A 21,864-nucleotide genomic window follows, 5' to 3' on the forward strand; every position below is an offset into this window, starting at 1 on the left:
GTGTTTAGTGAAAAGTGATGGTGTACTTATCTTTGACTTGAATTAAAGTATTTTGTAACCAGTTTCAAAATTGAGGATAGATATACTCCTACTTTTCACTTGTTGCACTTTCATTTGATGAATCCAAAATCTAAGGAAAATCGCTCTCAATTGTTTTGAACAGCTCCAAAACCTACAAGCACATAAAATCAACAGGTCTGGTACTAAATATATAATATAACTGGGCAATATTGTGATCAGATATTTTTAGTCAATAAAGAAGTATTTTTCCATACAAGGAAATAAGAAAAAGGTTAGTGAAAAATATCACCTGATTTATTGTCCATTTGTGTTTAAGGCACAATATTAAACTGATCATAAAGGATCTGGGAGTCCTTTTTCTCTTGCAAGTTTGTATTTTTGCTTAAATGGTTTGTAAGACTTTGAGGATGACTACGAATAGTCTAGACAATCCCCTCTGGAAAAACCGTACTCATGTTGGAAGACATGGAGTTATTATATGCATTTACACTCAATTCAAGTAGATGTAGCTTGTAGTTGAACTGTTCACGAGTGTTTTAGCCAGATGAGCATGGGGTATATAATATATGTTGCAACCTCCCTGTTTTTGGATTTTAGCATGTTGACAATGGAAGTATCATAAATACAATGTCCACAGATTATATAAATTACTCCTTGGTCAACTCCTCCTTATCAATTTTTTTTAAAGTTATTTTTATCAGAGATAATAGCGGTGATATTCAAGAATTAAGCTTGAGGGGTTCTGTATCGTTCACTTGTATTTTGACAATAACAATGGAGGGTTCGTCAACCATTATGACAGGGTTTTTCTACGTTCTTACTACTTACCTATAGTGATATAATTTCATAATATGTGAAATGAGTGAAAAAAATTAGAGTCAATATTTTTTAACGAAAATTTGTATAGGAAAAGGATTGTATAGATGAAAATGAAATTGATAATAGAATCCATTGTGAATTTTATGTGCTGTTCTCGTCTGTCATGGCTCCTGCGGATAAGGAATAAATTGATGATTTTTTTAAAATTTTTCTTTTAAGACAGGAGAAAAATTGAGGGGGAAAAAATTCTATTTTTAATTGTTAGGTTGGAACATTGGAAGAACTTCTCTTTCTAAATCAAACAACAAAATCTTGTTCATCAATTTTAAGAACATCCTTACTTCAAATTGCCATTAATTCGTAATAAAAAGTTGGTTTTTGAACTTTGATAATGAAATCTTTAAAACACCTCTATCAAACGAAAAAAATAATGTAATAGAAAACTCTGTCGTTACCGATCAAATATCTCGAGGAATCAAATTATCACTAAAAAAAGTCAAGTAATGTAGCGTTGATATTGATAAGGAATTCCGAGACTAATTTATTTATGATACGTTGTGGGTGAGATCCGCAGATAGTGCTCAAGTAACAACTAACAAGAAACAAGCTATGAATAAATTGCATTCACAACTTGCAGGTGCTACAATTTCCCTATCATTAAGGTGTAGATCACGAGGCATATTATATTGCATTCCTTGAACGTCCACACCGGCGCATCGCAATGACCAATGTTCATATTTCACTAGAAACATGCACAGAACGTGGAATTATTTCCCCTCCTTGTGTCTTTATATCATTAAATTCCCTTACAGGTAACCTTAAATTACACAGACAGTTCCCTTCTTCTGTTCACTTGTACCTCTTTTTATTCCTCACTTCTAATCCATCATGGGAAATGAAACTCATGACCAACAATACTCAAAAAAATTGCAGCCATATGGTCACAGCCAAAAACACCGGCTGAAGTCAATTATGCTAGTCATACTCACCAACCTTGTCACCATTTACATCTTAACTGGTCCACTTAGTTTTTTGTATCACTCCTCTCTTGGTCCTCGTGACTCAAACTCAATGTTGCAGGAACTCAACTCCACCAAAGCTCAACTTGCTGCCACAAACTCACTCTTGTCTGAATTGCACCACAGACTCAACTCCTCAAACTTACTTGTCCAGGCTTTGCTCATTGATCTCACCCGCCAACAAGAAAAGCAATCCAACAGTGCTGATCAGAATCAAGTGACTTTGAAGGTAGGGAGTGATGAGCTAACTTTAGCACTTGGCCCTCACAAGCTCCCTTTTGGGTACTCACCAAGGATAGGCTCAGCTGAGATTCACATACCTGTTGGTGCATCATGCATGAGGTTCCATGAGGAGTTAAACCAATATATGGCATATGAAGTTGGAGGGGAGTGCCCTATGGATGATGTGCTAGCACAAAGGCTCATGCTTAAAGGGTGTGAGCCACTCCCTCGTAGGAGATGCCACCCCAAGTCTCCTACAAATTATGTGGAGCCAACACCTTTGCCTGAGAGCCTTTGGACAACCCCACCAGACACTAGCATTGTTTGGGATGCTTATGCTTGTAAAAGTTACCAGTGTCTCTTTGACAGAAAGAATAAGCCAGGCTCCTTTGACTGCAAGAATTGCTTTGATTTACAAGGTGAAGAGAGGAGCAAGTGGATCTTTGATGATGGAGGACTTGATTTTGGAATAGACCAAGTTCTGGCTACAAAAGCTGCGGGAACGATTCGTATTGGCCTTGACATTGGTGGTGGAACTGGAACTTTTGCTGCAAGGATGAGGGAAAGGAATGTGATCATCATCACAAGCACACTGAATTTGGATGGTCCTTTCAATAACATCATTGCATCAAGGGGGTTGGTGCCAATGCATATTAGCATCTCTCAAAGGTTTCCATTCTTTGACAACACACTAGACATTGTGCACTCCATGGATGTTTTAAGTAATTGGATACCAGACACCCTGCTTGAGTTTGTACTATATGATGTATACAGGGTGTTGAGGCCAGGTGGTCTGTTCTGGCTTGACCATTTCTTTTGTTTTGGGTCACAACTCAACAAAACTTACGTGCCCATGTTAGATCGAATTGGGTTCAATAGATTGAGGTGGCATGTTGGAACCAAACTTGATAGTGGTGTTCACAAGAATGTGTTGTACATTTCAGCCCTAATGGAGAAACCAATGACTTGAGGTAAGTGTATGAATGCAGCAGATAAATTAATGAAAGATTTTTTCTTATAATTATCATGCGAGAGTGAAAGAGTGTGACCAATTTAGATATTTTCATTTTCCTTCTGTGCTTAGACTGTACTATTAAGATTGACAGTACTTTACTCCTAAATTCTTGCATTGGGCAAGACAACCCAACCCACAAGTTACTAAAATACTCGTTTTAGACAAAAAAAAAAAAAACTCACTTATAAATCCCTAAAAAATATTTATTAATTATTAATATTTATAAAAATAAATAATATTACATTATTAACAATAATTGAATAATTTTTTTTTGAAAAAAAGTTTCATTTCCTCACAATTTTCATCTCATAAACTATTATTTCTCTCTCTCTCTGACTTTTCTCCTGCTATTATTATTATTATTATTATTATTTTTTTTTTTGCTAGGCCTCCTGCTATTATTTCTCTCTTAATCTATTCTCTCTGACTCTCTATGTCTCACTCTCTAAACTCTATTAACCAATACTGATTCGACTCACTTTTTTTTTTATTTGGTAGCCACTCTCTAATTTTATTAGCCTTTTCTCCCACTGTGATAGTGTAAGTGTGATAGTGTGTCTGTGACTGCCAGTGCCAACTGTGTGTAAGGTTGTAACTTGTAAGCATCTGCGTCAGCAGCATCATAGAGCGTGTTTGGTAATACGTTTGAGATTCACGTTTTCCACTATTTTCACGTTACAACGCAGTAAAAGTAATTAATAGTTACTTCTCAAAATCACGTCCAAGTTTTCAAACGTAAAAGCAAAGGACAAAAAAACATTCCGTTGATGAACAAAACAACAGCCACGTTCTAATGTTCTCTCATCATTATTCAAATGCTAAATCACTCACAAATTTTGGTCTTAAAGGTAAGTACGTTTCTTTGGTTGTTGTGAAAGTTTAAAACTTTCTTTGTATATTGTATAAAATATATTATAAAAACTTTTCTACAATTCACAAAAATAAAAATATAATTATTATATTAAATATTGAGACTTGAGTACAGGATTTGGAGTTTGGACCAGGAATTGAATGTGCTTAACAATTCCAGTAACAGTTACTTTAATGCGAGGAAGTTTTTAAAAATTAAAATTAATAAAATCTTATTTAAGATCAACAATATTTCAAGAAAGATTAAATGAATTAACTTTATTATTGATTGATAAAGAAATGTTAAATAAAATTGATTATAACAATTTAATAAATAATTTTACATCTCAATAGGCTCGAAAAATAAATTTTAAATAAAATTATAATATTTGAATATATATTTTTATTATTTAAAAAAGACCTCATCTAAAATGTTTGCTTTAAGCCTAGAAAAGTGTTGGGCCGCATTGGGGGTGATGGTAGCATGTTTCATACTCTTCCTACCAAATTATGGGAAGCGAAGACATTAGAAGTGATTATCGAAGATAAAGATTTTCATACTTTACACGATGTCATTTGGTTAAACTGTTTATTGTGATTATAACCAAAATAAAAAAGTTGATCTAAAAAACTTATAATGAGTAATTAATAATAACACCCAAGTATGTTTAGGTAAAAATAGTACCTTATTTTTCTATGTTGGGTTATTTTATGATCTTTATCCAAGGAAATATTTATATTAAGAGGAGAGGGTTATAACGTTGTTATTTTTTTATAAGGTTATTTTATATACAACTACACAATAATGAGATATTGTCCGTTTTGGACTTAAGTTGCCTTCAAACAAGTGATATAACATTTCATTTAGCGAAATCTATCACTTTTTTAGTTATAACTTATTAATTGTCATTAAATCCAATATGCAACTCTGATACTACTATTAGGATTATTTTATGACATTTGTCTCTGATACTACTGTTGAAGTTATTTTATGATATTTGTTTGAGGTGATATTTATATCAAAAGGAGAGGATTATAACTGTTATTTTTTTTATAAAGTTATTTTACACACAACTCCAATAGATATTGTCCATGGATTATAACTGTTATTTTTTTTATATGGTTATTTCACACATAACTTCACAATAATGAAATATTGTCTGTTTTGCATCTAATCTCCCTCAAATAAGGAATTTAACATCTCATTTAGCGGAATCTATCACTTTTTTAGTTATAACTTATTAATTGTCACTGAATCCAACTTACAACTCTGATACCACTATTAAGGTTATTTTATAGCAATTGTATCTAATAACACTGTTGGGGTTATTTTATTATATTTGTCTGAGGGAATATTTATATCAAAAGGAGAGGATTATAACTTATTTTTTTATAAGGTTATTTCACACATAATTTCACAATGGTAAGATATTGTCTACTTTGAATTTAAGTCCCCCTCAAACAAGGGATCTAACCTCTTATTTAGCGGAATCTACCACTTTTTTAGTTATAACTCTCCCTGTGGGAGTTATTGATGATTATAACTTTGTTACTTTTTAATAAAGTTATTTCACACATAACTCATGATAATGAATTATTATCAGTTTTGGACCTAAACTCTCATAGTTTTTTGTTTTTGGTTATCACCTAAAAAGTCTCTCAATCATTGAAGTATTTGTACATTTTATAAGTTATTATTTCTCTTCTTATTTTATCGATGTGAGATCTTGTTTGTATCCTAATACTGTATTAATTCCACAACTTTTTTTTTCCAGTTCTATAGTAGTTTCTTAATTCTCAAGCATAGTTTTTCTAAATCATAATTCTGTTAGAGTAACTAACAGATTTCTAATGACCAATAACAATGGTGATATGGCTTTTATATATGTTCAGATAATGATACCTCAACTTATTTTTTCTCTTCATCTTGGTTTCATAAGAAGATTTTTTTGTTCCTCAACTAAAACAACAGGCAAAGTTGTCCTGAATCATGATTGGTAATTTGGTATTCCACCAAGACAACTAAAGGGTCTCTTCTACGTGGCTAATAGTAATATGGCGCAAGCATTGTTAACTAGTATACATTTGCTTGAGGAGATAATTAACTGGCGTTGTTTAGCAACTTGTTCATGTATTAATTACCATTGCTTTTACTCAGTGCACGTGTAAAAACAACTACAAATTTCTACTTGGTAGTTGGTGGTTAAGTGCTGCAGGTCCGTCTACTTGTTTGGAACTTGGTTAAACTCCAACTGAAATAATATAGACCGACCTTGAGAATTACCCTTCGATTTGTCAAATTATTAAATGTTTTTAACATTTATTTTTGATTTAGTTGACTTACATTATCATGAAAAACATGTGGTGCCACCTATTTACAAATTAACTAAATATTCTTTATTCAAAGTTAAATCCTTATTTATTATGCTATTGTTGTTTAATGTTTACTGTAGTGTTAAAGGAGAGTCATTGAACTCATTCTTAAAGTGAGAAATCATGCCTGTGAGTGTTAAGGTATGAAGATTGCATAATAGAAGACTTAGGAAGAAAGCAATAACAAATTGAGGAGTGTACTCCATGCAAGGGAGTCTTGCAAGTTTGGAGATGCCAAAACCTAGTGTAGACTCAAAGCAATCCCAATGGGGTTGAACAAGTTAGGGACATTGGCTTGGCTATATATACCATTGTAGGCAAACCTCATTTTGTGTGCAGAAATTCCAAGTGAGAAATAAGAAAGGAGTTGAGTTGAGAGAGTGAGTGTTTCATACAAGTGTGTGTGAGTTGTACTCCTCGGTTTATCCTCCTCTTTTGAGTGATTTCTCCTGGCTTGGTATCGCCCCCAGACATAGGATTTTTATCCGAACTGGGTTAACAAATTCGTGTCTTTTATCGCTTTCACATTCGTTATTGTGTTGTTGTTGGCCATCTTGACTTGATCCATTTCATAACAACTGGTATCAGAGCCAGGTCATAGTATCAAGATGGAGGGCAAAATTCCAGTCGAACGATTCAATGGTTCCGACTTTGGATTCTGGCGCATGCAGATGGAGGCCTACCTGTATGGGAAGGACCTGCACGCACCACTTGCAGAGAAGCCCGAGAGGATGAGTGATGAAGAATGGAAGGTGCTCGATCGGAAGGCGATGAGCGCTATAATTCTATCGCTCTCTCGGAATGTCGCCTACCATGTGAAGGGAGCGAAAAGCACGAAGGAAGTCCTGCAGACACTTGCCGATATGTACGAGAAACCCTCAGCAATGAACAAGGTTATGCTGATGAAGAAGCTGTTCAAGTTGCAGATGGAGGAGAGGAAGTCGGTGGCCGATCATCTCAACGACTTCAACCAACTCACGACGCAGCTGGCGTCTGTGAACATTGAGTTTGATGATGAGGTAAAGGCCTTAATCCTGCTCTCATCGTTGCCCGACAGCTGGGATGTGGTTGTTACTTCGGTGAGCACTTCGTCTGGCAAGGAGAAGATGAAGTTCGACAACATCAGGGACATGATGTTGAACGAAGAGACCCGCAGAAATCAGGCGGGAGGGTCGTCTGGATCTGCACTACATACAGAGTCTAGAGGGAGACCCGACACACGGGGTAAATTCCGTGGAAGGTCAAAATCCAAGGGGAGAAACAAAGGCAAGAAGGAGATGGTGTGCTGGAACTGTGAGAAGCCCGGGCACATGAAAAGTGAATGCCGGGCGCCAAAGAAGGAGAAGGAGGGCCGGACAGCAAATGCCGCAATAGAGGAAACGGTGGATGCACTCTTGTTGAGTGTGAGCAGCTCGTCCGATGACTGGGTCATGGACTCAGGGGCCTCATTCCACTCATGCAGTAGAAGAGACATCATGGAGCCATACACTACAGGTGATTTTGGCATGGTATATCTTGCAGACAACAAACCCCTGAAGATTGTAGGGAAGGGTGATGTACGGATCAAGTATGCAAATGGGTCATGCTGGACCTTACGAGATGTAAGGCACATACCAGGACTGAAGAGGAATTTGATTTCAGTCGGACAACTGGATAGTGACGGCTTCCACATAATGTTCGGAGACGGTAAGTGGAAGGTCAGCAAAGGAGCTATGACATTGGCACGAGGGCTGAAGTCAGGAACGCTCTACATGGCAGGAGGATCCAACCCAAACATCCCCTTTGCAGGAGCAGTCTCGCAGGCTGATTTGTGGCACAATCGCTTGGGCCACATGAGCGAGAAAGGCATGAGCGTGCTGAAGTCAATCGGACGGTTGCCCGAATTAAAGTCGGTAGACGTAGGTCTATGTGAGCATTGTGTGCTTGGAAAGCAGAAGCGGGTGAGCTTTATGACCACGGGGAGAACTCCAAAGATGAAAAAACTGGAGCTCGTACACACTGACTTATGGGGGCCAGCACCGGTGATATCTCTTGGAGGATCGACATACTACATGACGTTCGTCGATGACTGCACAAGAAAGGTATGGGTGTACTTCCTGAAAAGAAAATCCGATGCCTTTGATACCTTCAGGAGATGGAGAGCACTTGTGGAGAATGAAACTGGTCTACAAGTGAAGTGTCTGAGATCAGACAACGGTGGTGAGTACAACAGTGAAGCCATCAAGGAATATTGTGCCGACCGTGGGATCCGGATGCAGAAGACAATCCCGGGCACACCTCAGCAGAATGGCGTTGCTGAGAGGATGAACAGAACACTGAACGAGCGTGCGAGATGCATGCGATTGAAGAGCGGACTGCCCAAGATGTTCTGGGCAGAAGCAGTCAGCACGGCTGCTTTCTTGATCAATCGTGGGCCTTCTGTCCCGCTGAACAACAGGATTCCAGAGGAAGTCTGGAGTGGTAAGGAAGTTGATCTCTCTTTCTTACGCACCTTTGGTTGTTTAGCCTATGTTTTGAACGATGATCGGACTAAGCTGGATGCTAAGTCGATTAAGTGTACATTCATTGGATATGGGACTGACGAATTTGGGTATAAGTTCTGGGATGATCTTAACCGGAAGATAATTCGTAGTCGTAATGTGGTGTTCGATGAAGGCATGATGTACAAGGACAAGAAGGAGAGCCTGAACGATGGCAAGATGGAAAAGGAAGTGGTTGGTCTCGACATATCAAACACCAGGATCCCGAGACCAGCAGACAATGATTCAGTGGGAGTTCAGATGGAGGAAACCGACCAAACAGAGGAGGAGTCAGAGCCCGAACCACCGCCGCCCTTTGAATTCCGGGCGACAAGGGAAACAGAAAGCAGGACACCCCTGGCACTGGGCCGAGTTACAAGGAAGAGAAGGGCCCCGGAGCGGTATTCACCCTCTCTCTACTATTTGCTTTTGACTGATTGTGGGGAACCCGAATGCTATGCAGAGGCGGTCAATGATGACCACAAGAGCAAGTGGGAGCTTGCGATGGACGACGAAATGTGCTCGTTGAAGAAGAATGACACATGGGAATTGTGTCAACTCCCACAAGGAAAGAAGGCTCTTCAGAACAGATGGGTCTATCGAGTCAAAGAAGAATCAGACGGAAAAAAGCGATACAAGGCCAGACTTGTAGTGAAGGGATTCCAGCAGAGATACGGTATTGATTTTACCGATGTTTTTACACCTGTTGTTAAGATAACCACTATTCGCCTAGTGTTAAGCATGGTAGCGGCGGAGAACTTGGAGTTACAGCAGATGGATGTGAAGACGGCCTTTCTGCACGGGGATCTCGAAGAGGAAATCTACATGGTACAGCCGGAGGGGTACAAGGGAGATGATCAGCAGGTCTGTCGCCTGAAGAAGAGCTTGTATGGATTGAAACAGGCTCCGCGACAGTGGTACCGGAAGTTCGATAACTTCATGCTGGAGATAGGGTACTCCAGGTGTAGTGCTGATCATTGCTGTTATGTGAAGAGGTTCGGTGACTCTTTCATTATTCTACTCCTGTATGTGGATGACATGTTGATAGCAGGATCAAATGTCATGGAGATCAACAGGCTCAAGGATCAGTTGTCAAGGAGATTTGACATGAAGGATCTAGGCGAAGCAAGGCAGATATTGGGCATGAAAATCACGAGGGACAGGAATACTGGTAAATTATGGCTTTCTCAATCTGAGTATATTGAGAAGGTGTTGTGCAGATTCAAGATGGAAGCTGCAAAGCCGGTTGGAGTGCCACTGGGAAGCCAGTTTAAATTGTCCAACAAAGATTCGCCCAAGGATGACTCTGAACGAGAAAGGATGAGGGGTACGCCGTATGCTTCGGCCATTGGGAGCTTGATGTACGCTATGGTCTGCACCCGGCCAGACATAGCACATGCAGTGGGAGTTGTCAGCCGATTCATGAGCAATCCCGGAGTAATGCACTGGGAGGCAGTAAAGTGGATCCTTAGGTACCTGAGGGGTACTAAGGACCGGGTATTGATGTTTGGCAGGGGTAACCTTACCCTGTCTGGGTTTGTCGATGCTGATTTTGCAGGAAGTGACCTCGATAAGAGGAGGAGCACTACTGGGTACGTGTTTACTTACGGCGGAACAGCCATATCCTGGATATCAAAGTTGCAAAAGATTGTTGCACTGTCAACGACGGAAGCTGAGTACGTGGCAGTGACGGAGGCAGCCAAGGAGCTCGTTTGGCTGCAGAATTTCCTGAATGAACTTGGGAGACCTCGGGAGTATGTGGCTCTATATAGTGATAGCCAGAGTGCGATCCATCTGGCAAAGAACCCCGCGTTTCACTCACGAACGAAGCACATCGAGGTCAAGTATCATTTCATCAGGCATCTTCTGGAGAAGAAGGCACTGCAGCTCGAGAAGATCCAGGGGGACAAGAACCCTGCAGACATGCTGACCAAGGCGGTGACTTTGGAGAAGTTGAAGCTGTGTGCAGCTTCGACCGGCCTTGACAACTAAGCAGACAGACCCGGTAGTACCAAGAAGGAAGAGGAGAAAAGCTGATCAATCTTCAAGTGGGAGATTGTTAAGGTATGAAGATTGCATAATAGAAGACTTAGGAAGAAAGCAATAACAAATTGAGGAGTGTACTCCATGCAAGGGAGTCTTGCAAGTTTGGAGATGCCAAAACCTAGTGTAGACTCAAAGCAATCCCAATGGGGTTGAACAAGTTAGGGACATTGGCTTGGCTATATATACCATTGTAGGCAAACCTCATTTTGTGTGCAGAAATTCCAAGTGAGAAATAAGAAAGGAGTTGAGTTGAGAGAGTGAGTGTTTCATACAAGTGTGTGTGAGTTGTACTCCTCGGTTTATCCTCCTCTTTTGAGTGATTTCTCCTGGCTTGGTATCGCCCCCAGACATAGGATTTTTATCCGAACTGGGTTAACAAATTCGTGTCTTTTATCGCTTTCACATTCGTTATTGTGTTGTTGTTGGCCATCTTGACTTGATCCATTTCATAACAGTGAGCAACACAACCGTTTATGTTCTATATGTTCCATATCAAAACCTATATTCGTTATACATTTCACAGCTCAAGAGGGAGAGAAGGAAGAGAAATGATAGTCAAGGAAATGTGGACCATGTAATACTCTTAAGTCAGCAGCCACAAACTTTTGATCCACAATTTCCACTTCTATGTGTTTAAGTGTTTTGGCCATTAAATACTTATGAACAAGCTTTTCTTGACTTCTATCTCGAGAAAAAGACTAACTTAACTAGCTCATTTTTTTTAATATAAATGTTCTGCACTTGAACCAAAGGACTCCTTACTATAAGGTTGGTCCTGATGGGTATTCAATATACTTACCTCCTGATATCTAGAACTAGATGAAGTGGATGTTACAGATTCAGATGTTTGGAGCAAACCAGCAGACCGCAACATGTCTTCAATTTCTTTGACCACATCACTCATTGCAGGCCTTTCAGCTCCCATCACTTCAACACACTCCATTGCAAGGTCCACAAACTTCTCAAAACCCTCCAGTGTTGATCCTGAACAGATGGCTGGGTCAATAATTTGGTGAAGACCATACAAGTCTTTTGTCTTATCTATTGTATTCCTGACCACTTTCACAATGTATTTCCCTCGCTCTATTGGCTTTCTTGCAGTAATCAGCTCCAGCATTAGCACTCCAAAACTATAAACATCACTCTTTTCAGTTAACTGCTGACTAGTATAATAGTCTGGATCCAAGTAGCCCTACATTAACAAATTGAATCCACACTCATCAGTCATCACTGGTGTTCAATGAGATTTTCTCTGATGCAAAAAGATTTTGAAAACTAGATTTTGCTCCAGACAGATGATACATATACAAACCATTGTTCCTTTAACTTGAGTGGTAACGTGATCTTTTTCGTCATCTAAGATAGACTTGGAGAGACCAAAATCAGCCACTTTAGCAGTATAGTTTTCATCCAGCAAAATGTTGTTTGATTTGATATCCCTGTGTATAATTGGGGGATCAGCATGTTCATGAAGATAAGCCAAACCCCTGGCAGCACCAAGGGCTACTTTCAGTCTTCTAGTCCAGCTCAATATAATTCCAGATTTCCCTGCATAGATCATATGCATGTTATTACTTATTAGGTACAATAGCTATTATAAATTTGACATATCTCATTAAGCAATCATTTTTAGACAATATCATAATTATAAGAAAAGAAACACTGGGCCTAGGATTTTAGTAAGTAAAGTTATCTTTCAGAAACAGATATTGTGTAGTGCTTTGTCAATGTGGTAACACTGAGGAAACTGAATGGTGAGTACTGGCCAAAAGGTGTAAAGGTAAATAATCCAATTTAATTAGTTAAAAATTCAATACAAATAGTAATATTTGCTTTAAGTACCAGGCTGGAGATATATAAATACCTGTGAGTGCATCCTTCAAAGCTCCATTTTGGACAAACTCATAAACCAGCATTTGTTCTTCTCGTTCAAAGCAGAATCCCACAAGGCTAACCAGATTCTTGTGGTGGACCCTTGAAAGAAGTTCAATCTCAGCTTTGAATTCTGGCCCTCCCTGCTTTGATTCTTTTTGAGCTCGTTTTATGGCTACCACTTTCCCACAGGGAAGAGTTCCCCTATAAACCTGCGAAAATTTACTTATCAGTCTATTGTTGGAAGTATATAGTTAAATATCTGCCAATAAATATTACGTTTATTAACATGTCCATATAAAATTTGTTGCTAATGAATGACTAGCATGTCTGTGTTGGTTGTAGCTTCATGCATCAAATGCATTTGAGATGATGAGTGTTTGGCTGTGCCACACAAGATTGCATGAATGACTGTTATCGTCATCCTAGTTAGAAATGTGTGAGAATTGGAATACAGGTGGAAAATTTTCTAACTTAGAAAATTAATACTTGTGTGGTTAATTGACAAAATATTTGGCTCTCACATTAATCACTCTTTGAACTTTGTTGAAATTCAATTTGGTTAACATGTTAACCATTCAAATTATTGTTTTGAAAAAACCAATTTGTGTATTTTCTTTTACTTTTTTGGGCCTAGAAAAGCCATTCATCTGACAGAAAATACTATTTAGCAGTTGAGAACAAAATATCAGGTGGGAATTGTTCTCAAGAGAATAGAAAATCATGACCATTCATGTAGTTGGTTGTATGGTTAAAATTTGCTATTCTGATAAGAACTGTTCTCACTTGATAAGTTGATATATATATATATGTATAATTTGCAACACATTAAAGTTAACAAGAAACATTCAGGACCTTTCCATAACCTCCTGATCCAATATCATTGGCTTGTGAGAAGTTGTTTGTGTATTTCTTAATTTCTTTGAAAGAGAACTGCCTTGCTGCTTTTAACTGAGGGGTGTCACAGTTGCTTTTATCTGGATCCCAGTTTCCTGCATTTTGTGAAAAATGAATATAAATCAACACAGTTCCAAGTGACTGTGCATGAATTGAGTTTATAACTATTTACCAAAAGGATTGCTTTGAGAAATTGCTCTTTCCGCCCTTCTCTTTGTTGGGTACCAGAGGGAAAATAAAAACTGCAACAGCGGAAACACACAACAAGAGAAACAAATTAAAGAAAACAAACTCAAGAATTAACGTGGTTCAGCACTTCTTGCCTACATCCACAAACAAATTTTTACTAGCAATTTTTACAAGGACAAAATTGCAAAACCTCTCACACAAGTTTTCTGGAAAAACTTGGAAACCTTACACTTGCACACAACTACCCAAGTCCCTAATACACTCAAAGGAACCTATGTTGTTGTGGTGAGTAAACACAAACCCTCACCCTTTATTTATAGTAGTACTCTACCACTACCCTTCTTCAAACTACCCAATGTGGGACTTTGGAAGGTACCCACACACTTTGGCACAACACAAACTACTCGATGTGGGACTTTGGAGGATACCCACACACTTTGGGCACAACATTCCTCCCTTCATCCAAAGTCTCACATTAATCCATCATCATAACAGGCCACACTTACAGAAGGAATACTCTTCTTCTTCTCCTTCATACATTTCAAGTCCTCCTTGAATTCTGGACATTTGAATTGAATGTGACCAAACTCTCCACAGTAATGACACTGAACATTACTCATATCTTTCGGCTGGAATCTTCTACCATGTTGATCACCATACTTCTTTCCTCGCTCGCTTTTAGCTAGCAGTATCTGACTGTCTCCAGAGGATTTATCACCACCCATCATTTGTTGATTCTCCTTCAACGCCCTTATCACCTCATCTAGTAGCAATGTACTCTTCCCAGCTAGCAATGATTGCACTAGTGATTTATAAGATTTGGGTAGAGAAGCCAATATCAACAATGCTTGCTCTTCATCTTTGATAGTCTCCCCTGCATTCATCAGTCTAGATACCAGTTCATTAAACTTATTAATGTGATCAAACACATTACCTTCATCTTCCATCTTCAGCGAGTACAGATCCATTTTCATCATCAATCGATTGGTCAACGTCGTTGATGCAAACTTGCCTTCCAACAAATTCCACAACTTCCTTGGAGAGGTTTCTTTCAACACAGTCACTTTGATTTGTGGAGCTAGTGCCAATCGAATTGTGCTCACTGCCTTTTTTTGGATTGTACTCCATTCTGAATCTTTCATCTCACGTGGCTTTTCTTCTTCTAAGGCACAATCAAGACCCTGCTGTACTAAATAGTCCTGGATTGTGCATTGCCATAAGGAGAAGTCTATCCTCCCATCAAACAAAGGAACATCTAACTTCATCGTAGTCATAGCACCGTTCTGCTCTGGCCCACGTACTGCTTCTTTTCCTCCCTGGTACTCTGCTTCTCTTCCTCCCTTGAGCAAAACCTCAATTCTTTTTTGATGTGGAAGATCAGACAATGCTGCAACCACAGAGCATACTAAGAATTAAGAATTCCCCAGAGACCTACCATCGAGCCGGTCTCCCGATCAGACCATCAGCTCTGATACCACTGTTGGGTACCAGAGGGAAAATAAAAACTGCAACAGCGGAAACACACAACAAGAGAAACAAATTAAAGAAAACAAACTCAAGAATTAACGTGGTTCAGCACTTCTTGCCTACATCCACAAACAAATTTTTACTAGCAATTTTTACAAGGACAAAATTGCAAAACCTCTCACACAAGTTTTCTGGAAAAACTTGGAAACCTTACACTTGCACACAACTACCCAAGTCCCTAATACACTCAAAGGAACCTATGTTGTTGTGGTGAGTAAACACAAACCCTCACCCTTTATTTATAGTAGTACTCTACCACTACCCTTCTTCAAACTACCCAATGTGGGACTTTGGAAGGTACCCACACACTTTGGCACAACACAAACTACTCGATGTGGGACTTTGGAGGATACCCACACACTTTGGGCACAACACTCTTCTGGCGGAAAGCATAAACACCTGCAAGGACTAGTAGCACAAGCAGAACACAAGAACCAGCAACTGCTGCTCCAATTATTATGACAGAGCTCGATGAATTACTTGTCACCTTAGATCCTTAATTATGAGAAGGAAGACAGACAAATTAGTATTGTTAGTTCTGTCTCTTAAAAATGGGGTTGGGGTGGAGTTAGTACTGTAGTTACCTTCACCTGGGTTTCCTGTAATAAAATCATATGGACTATAAGCACTTAGGTTGCCAAGCACAGAGCTTATACTAGATATGACTTCTTGGTTGAAATGATCTTGGCCTGGTGGGAAAATTTGTATTGTGAACTCAAAACTACGAAATGGATCTTGAGTTGAAATGGTTAAAGAAACTGAATCCACAGATAGATTATAAAATTTTAATTCTTGCAAAAGAGATTCCTCCAGGGATGTTTCATTTCTCCATTCAAAAAAGGAAGGAGCTCTGACAGTTAAAGTTCCTGTTATTGGATATCCACATTTGCACTTGGGACTCAGTGTCTGACTTGGCCCGCAAATATCCAGCAAACAATTCTGTGGTTTTGTATCTAAAATACTGTCCGTGGTGCAGTAACTCATTGTAACTCCTGTTTCTAAACAAATCGGGTTGGACTTAAGTCTGCAAACAAAAGTGCATCAATACTTGATAGTCAATACGTCAGCCGTGTGGAAGGGATAAAAAACAAATACTTGTAAATATTGAATCTTATGCTTGAAAAGAGATCTAAACTAGTTACAAAATAAACTATGTATGTAATGAAAGACAGAAAAACTTGACCAGAATCATTAACAAATGAGCCTTACATTATCTTGATATGCGAGAGATCATTTCGCTGCTCAAAGTCCTCAATTGAATTTGACTTCAAATCAATAAGACGCAGTTGTTTGCTGTAGTTGGTGCCAATATCCAAGGCTCCACCAAGCTTGTTGTCTTTTAGCACACTGTGAACATGTTACTTGTCAGAACATGTGTCATTTATGTTACTACAATAATGATGAATATGTAACCACTTTATATTTTTATTTCTGAAAGTGAAGACTGTAAGATTAATCATCAAGACAGGTAACTCACACTTTTTGTAAATGGGCAAGGCTAAATAAAGGAACCGGAATGTTTCCAATAAGGTTCACATTCTCCATTTGTCTGCCAAACAACAAAAGAGTAAACTGTATTGAAGTGTTGGAACCAGATACATAGAGAGCTCAAGGGTAAAACAAGCGCAAAAGAAAGGCATACAGTGTTGTTAAATTCTCCAGATTTGAAAGCCACGGTGGAAAACGTGACTCATCAAAGCTATTGTTGCTCAAATCCCTTGAAAAGAGATTTTTAAATAATTAGCCAATTGGCACACAAGAAAGATTCACTTCAAATGAGAAAGGTGTAGTAATAATATTACAAATGTGACAGACAAATACTTCGTTACTTACAAGTATTCTAGGGAGTTCATCCCAGTAAGGTTTGGCAGGGCACCTTGCAACTTATTGTTGGACAACAACCTGAAAAAGTGAGAGTATAAAACCAACAGCCTGAAGAATAAAACTCTAGTTGGCACATTATGATTCCTGTGCTTACAGGTCTGTGACACCGGTAAGGTTGTTGAGGCTCCGAGGCACATATCCGTTCAATAAATTATTTTCAAAGCGCCTGATAGCCACAAAAAATATACATAAACCAAAAAGCATCAAGCAAAATTCTACCATGAATTTGTTTGAGGATGTACTATAGTCCCTTAGTACTTACACAACCATCAGACTCTTAACAAGTCCAAGTGTATCAGGAATGCTGCCAACTAGTTGATTGCTCTCAAAAATCCTGCCAGTAAAGATATTCTAAAGTGATTGTGTCGTTAACACTCCTCATATATTATACTCAAGAATTTCTGTTGTATCAACCATTCAACATTTAAGGATAGACAGTGAGAAGACTTTCTCCGAACATGCAAGTGTCTGCATGTCTGTTCGTTTTTACAATATCATATTTAATATAAATTTTCACTATGGTCACATGAAGTTTCTGACAAATGACGAGAGCATTTTGTTGTTGCTAAGGTTTCAACCAAACTTCTACACCTGTGCCCTATGTACAATTATATGAAAGTGGAAAATTTTGCATACTTGCTCAATCATGTGTTCAAAGACTATAAACGACAAATATAAAGGACAGCTCTTACACATGTATCAGAGTCATTTTTAAGCTGAAAAGTTCTGGAGGAATTTCTCCTGAAAGCCTATTCTTCCCAAGATGACTGCAAACAATATTAGAAATATGTTAGATTTTTTTTTCTTCACATAAAGAAAAATCACTGATACAGAAGAACCGGCAGCTGAAAAGAATTGCTTTACAAGTGCCGCGTATTGTGTAACATATCAAGACCAGGGGTAGTGCCACTTGATACTGGGATGGATCCACTAAGCTGATTGTCAGTTAAATCTAGCCAAGTAAGATTTGACAGAGAGCCAATAGAAGGTGGAATTGGTCCAACAAAAGTATTGGAGTTTAAAGATCTGCAATAGGAAATTGTTGGTTTAGAGTATTACCCAAAAAATCAACACACCACCAAAAGGGTATTATTGGGATTGAATTCCCCCAAAAAAATTTAACAGCAAAAAATATGCTTACAAGAAAACAAGATCTTGTAGAGATCCTATTTCATCTGGAATGGGACCAGTAAAACCACAACCAACAAGAGTTCTGGAAGATAAATGAGAAAGTACAACTTTTGTTAGAATTGTTTCATCATGCTTGTTCATGATAAGGCCTTAATATATTTTTTTTGTTGGTAAAAGGATTGAGTTATAAACTAGACAACAATCAAGACTTCCTTACAATTTTGATAGCTTCTTCAACTTTCCAATTTCTGGTGGAAGTGATCCTGTTAAGCCCCTATTGTTTGAGAGATCCCTATAGAAGGAGAAAAAACAGTTAGGAAATAAACAGTGACCTATTCATAAAAGTTGGTTTCCTATTTAATAGACAAACCAAGGAAATTATAATTCATTTGGATACTCTCGTAATCACTTAGAGCCCACTTGGAAAAAAAGTTAGAAGAGTTTCTCTGTAAAAAAATGTTTCTTATTTTTAGTAGAGAAACTCTTGAAAACTCATCTTAACATGTACCCAATGAGCTCATGGCTTTTGCAAACATTTCTTTTTCTGTTGCGCCTTAGTAAACTAGTCTACATGTTAACTAATAAAAGATCATTTCGATCTTTAAATTCAAAGGCTTACAGAGTGTTCAGTTCAGAAAGTGATCCAATATCTCCTGAAAGCTGGCCGGTCAAACCAATATCTGGTAATGATCTGAAGCACTAGCCAGAAGGTTATACTCTAAAAAATATAGATCAATAAAGGATAAAACTAAAGAAAACAGAGATAATCAAAAGAGACCTTACATTGAAATAACACGCGAGTCTTTGCACTTAATGCCATTCCAACGACCATTGCAAGGATCTGAACCCACCCAGTTGATAGTTGGGCTTTGCCAAGAATCCATTAGAGACCTTAGGGCTGCAACTGAACAATATTTTACGTTGAAAAGTCAAATTTTATTTCAGTCATTGAAGTTTTCACTCTTAACACACAAGTATTTAAACATTTCATTGAACTTGAACGTGCTTAGTCTTTAGTTGTTAGCATATTGCGCATATCATGTTCATGAAACAAAAAAAAAAAAAAAAAAAAAACTTGAACATGCAAAAGGTGAGACTCTATTGCATGAAGAATCATGCATATTTTGCTAGTTTCTGAATTTGAAGACATGAAGATAAGTATATGATCATAGAACTTACAATCATTGGTAACATCTTGTGCTATTGCAAACAACAAACAGTTGAAGGAAACCAGTAGTAGAATTCCTTTTCTTTCACCCATTATCAACTTTGAAGTAGAACTCAAAGTCTTGCCACTCTCATAGTCATAATAACTCTCTAATGTTGAATAACGAAATTCTATTCTTTGTTATCATCCAATCACCACCTTATCCAGTTATAGGAAAGATTGATGATAAACGCGAAATCGGTGAAGTTTCCATTTTTCTTCTCCCTGCTTTGTCATACCGAGTCAATGTCCCCTCATTGAAATGAACAGCATGACTGGACTACTACACATATCGTTATCAATCCTTGACAAGAGACAGAGAGATAGTTTCAGATACAGTATTTTTTTTTTTTTTTTAAAAATTTAATTAGAACTATGACATTGTTACCCAATTACAAATAGGACAAAACTTATATAGTTCCATCCCTTTTATTTTAGTGTTATTTACTTTAACACTCTGGATAATTTACATGTTTAGATAAAACTCCAGTTTTAATCTAACACTACAAATAATTATGAAGAAACTATGTATAAGTTTTTGTTCATATAAGAATATGGACGTAAAAATATAGATAGATACTAGACAGTCACTTTCATCGTGAAAGTGGTGACTGGTGAGTGGTGAGTGTTGTCTATCGAGAACTGTTAAAATATTAAATAAGTTTAACAAGTATGAATCCTAATTTTAAAAAAGTAAATAAATTATAAATCCTTTCCAACATCGTGAAAGGATTACTTAACTACATAACTTTTTATTACACCGAAGACATTAATTTCTTTGTTAAAAAATATGATGAGACAGTTAAATTGGTCGGTAAAATAAGAACGTAATAATAAGAATAATATGGATGCAAAATGAAATAAGAAAAAGTCAAACAATTTAACAATGGAACGATCTCATCAGTACGTGCTTCTCATGAATTGAGAGCTACGCTGACATATTCCAGATTCATTAAAACCACAGAGGATAAGACAATAATGTCACGGGTGAGATAAAAATAAAACCATCATATTATGAAAGTTCTAATCTAATTATTCCCTTCCTTTTGTGTTCAAATTTTAGACTTTAAATTTTATTATTAGATTGAACTCGATTGTCTTTATTTAAGGTCACTTCTGCTTTAAAATATTTCTTAATTTATAAAAGAAGTCAAATCAGAAGTGTCTACATGTTAAATTATTTTCAAAATTACGTTTTAATTTTTTTTTTTATAACACCTAAATATATATTTGTAGGGAAACTTGTTTGTTATATGTAATTGTGACTTGTAAATAAAACTAGTTGATTTAATTGGTTCTTCTTCATTTAAGGATCAGAATCTAATTTCAGATTTGAATACGATATGTAGTTATGACTTGTAAATAAAAATAGTCGATTTAATTAAATTTTCTTCAATTAAATATTAGAGTCTGATTTCACGTTTGGATATGTTTGAATACGAAGTGGTGACTCTAAATACATTTTATCTTTTTGAAAACCAACTCGATAAAAGATAGTTATACTTTTTTATTAAACAAAAAAAATGTGACTTATAATGACAACAAAATAAGTTCATTAACATGACCATGATGAATCATAATCTCAGTTATATATTTTAATCACAATCTAATGCATAATGCATTTAATAACTATCTCAAATATTAAATTTTTAATCATAATCATCATTTTTATTCTCCTGCAATATTGTTTAGAAATGAATGTCTCAAAATCTAACTTATACACACAAGTATTTATATATGGACACAGAAAGACTTGGTCATGTATTAGAACCGTATATAAACTGTCACAAGTTTTTGGACACAAGTTTTTAATTTCTACAGACAAGGTTATATAATGTCACTGTTAATTAGAAGACCCTAAAATCAAGTCTTCCTCAAAACCGTGTAAACATTGAAATATAATAAAAATAAAACAGAAGGGCAAATTGAAGAAACCCTAAAAAGAAATTGGGGGAACTAGACATTGTCTTTTACGTACTCTATTATTGATGTTGTACCCATGCAATACTCACAGATTAGTCTATCAATAATGAATAAAAAAAACATGATATTTGTGTCTAAAATTTTTTAAGAAAAAAAATTGCATATAGTATTTTAAATATTTTAGAGTTTTTCTAATTATTAACGTCAAATTTATGAGTTAAAGATATAAAACTTTAATTTTTAATTAAAAATATGTAATACTAAAAGTGCTTGAAATACTGTATGTAAATTTTGCATACACTTTAACTTTTTTTTTTTTTTAGTGATTGATTGTTTATAAATAATGAAGAC

General features: G+C 37.0%; 2 protein-coding genes across 5 annotated transcripts; one reads left to right on the top strand and one right to left on the bottom strand.

Moving 5' to 3' along the window:
- Positions 1–1,728: 1,728 nt before the first annotated feature.
- Positions 1,729–3,102, top strand: LOC109803251 (putative methyltransferase At1g29790). The gene has a single exon (XM_020364740.3). The coding sequence runs from the start codon at positions 1,729–1,731 to the stop codon at positions 3,049–3,051; it is 1,323 nt and encodes a 440-aa protein (XP_020220329.1). The 3' UTR covers positions 3,052–3,102.
- Positions 2,891–19,867, bottom strand: LOC109803252 (leucine-rich repeat receptor protein kinase HPCA1). 4 transcript variants are annotated; one of them, XM_083064088.1, is made up of 21 exons: positions 19,563–19,867; positions 19,167–19,287; positions 19,003–19,074; positions 18,601–18,675; positions 18,394–18,465; positions 18,117–18,278; positions 17,945–18,019; positions 17,515–17,586; positions 17,347–17,418; positions 17,202–17,270; positions 17,011–17,085; positions 16,846–16,917; positions 16,578–16,715; positions 15,953–16,392; positions 15,743–15,863; positions 13,825–13,862; positions 13,611–13,747; positions 12,748–12,967; positions 12,196–12,431; positions 11,683–12,075; positions 2,891–3,027 (listed from the first exon to the last, which is right to left on the bottom strand). In XM_083064088.1, exons 1-21 carry the CDS (start codon positions 19,642–19,644, stop codon positions 3,022–3,024), a joined length of 2,748 nt encoding a protein of 915 aa, XP_082920214.1. In that variant the 5' UTR covers positions 19,645–19,867; the 3' UTR covers positions 2,891–3,021. The 4 variants fall into 4 exon arrangements, with proteins under 4 accessions (XP_082920214.1, XP_082920208.1, XP_082920205.1 ...); XM_083064082.1 differs by lacking the exon at positions 2,891–3,027 and having other exon boundaries at positions 11,436–12,075; positions 15,959–16,392; XM_083064079.1 differs by lacking the exon at positions 2,891–3,027 and having other exon boundaries at positions 11,436–12,075.
- Positions 19,868–21,864: the final 1,997 nt, after the last annotated feature.

Source organism: Cajanus cajan, chromosome 1 (assembly GCF_000230855.2).
Source record: "Cajanus cajan strain Asha chromosome 1, NIPB_CcT2T_4, whole genome shotgun sequence".
Classification (NCBI taxonomy): Eukaryota; Viridiplantae; Streptophyta; class Magnoliopsida; order Fabales; family Fabaceae; genus Cajanus; species Cajanus cajan.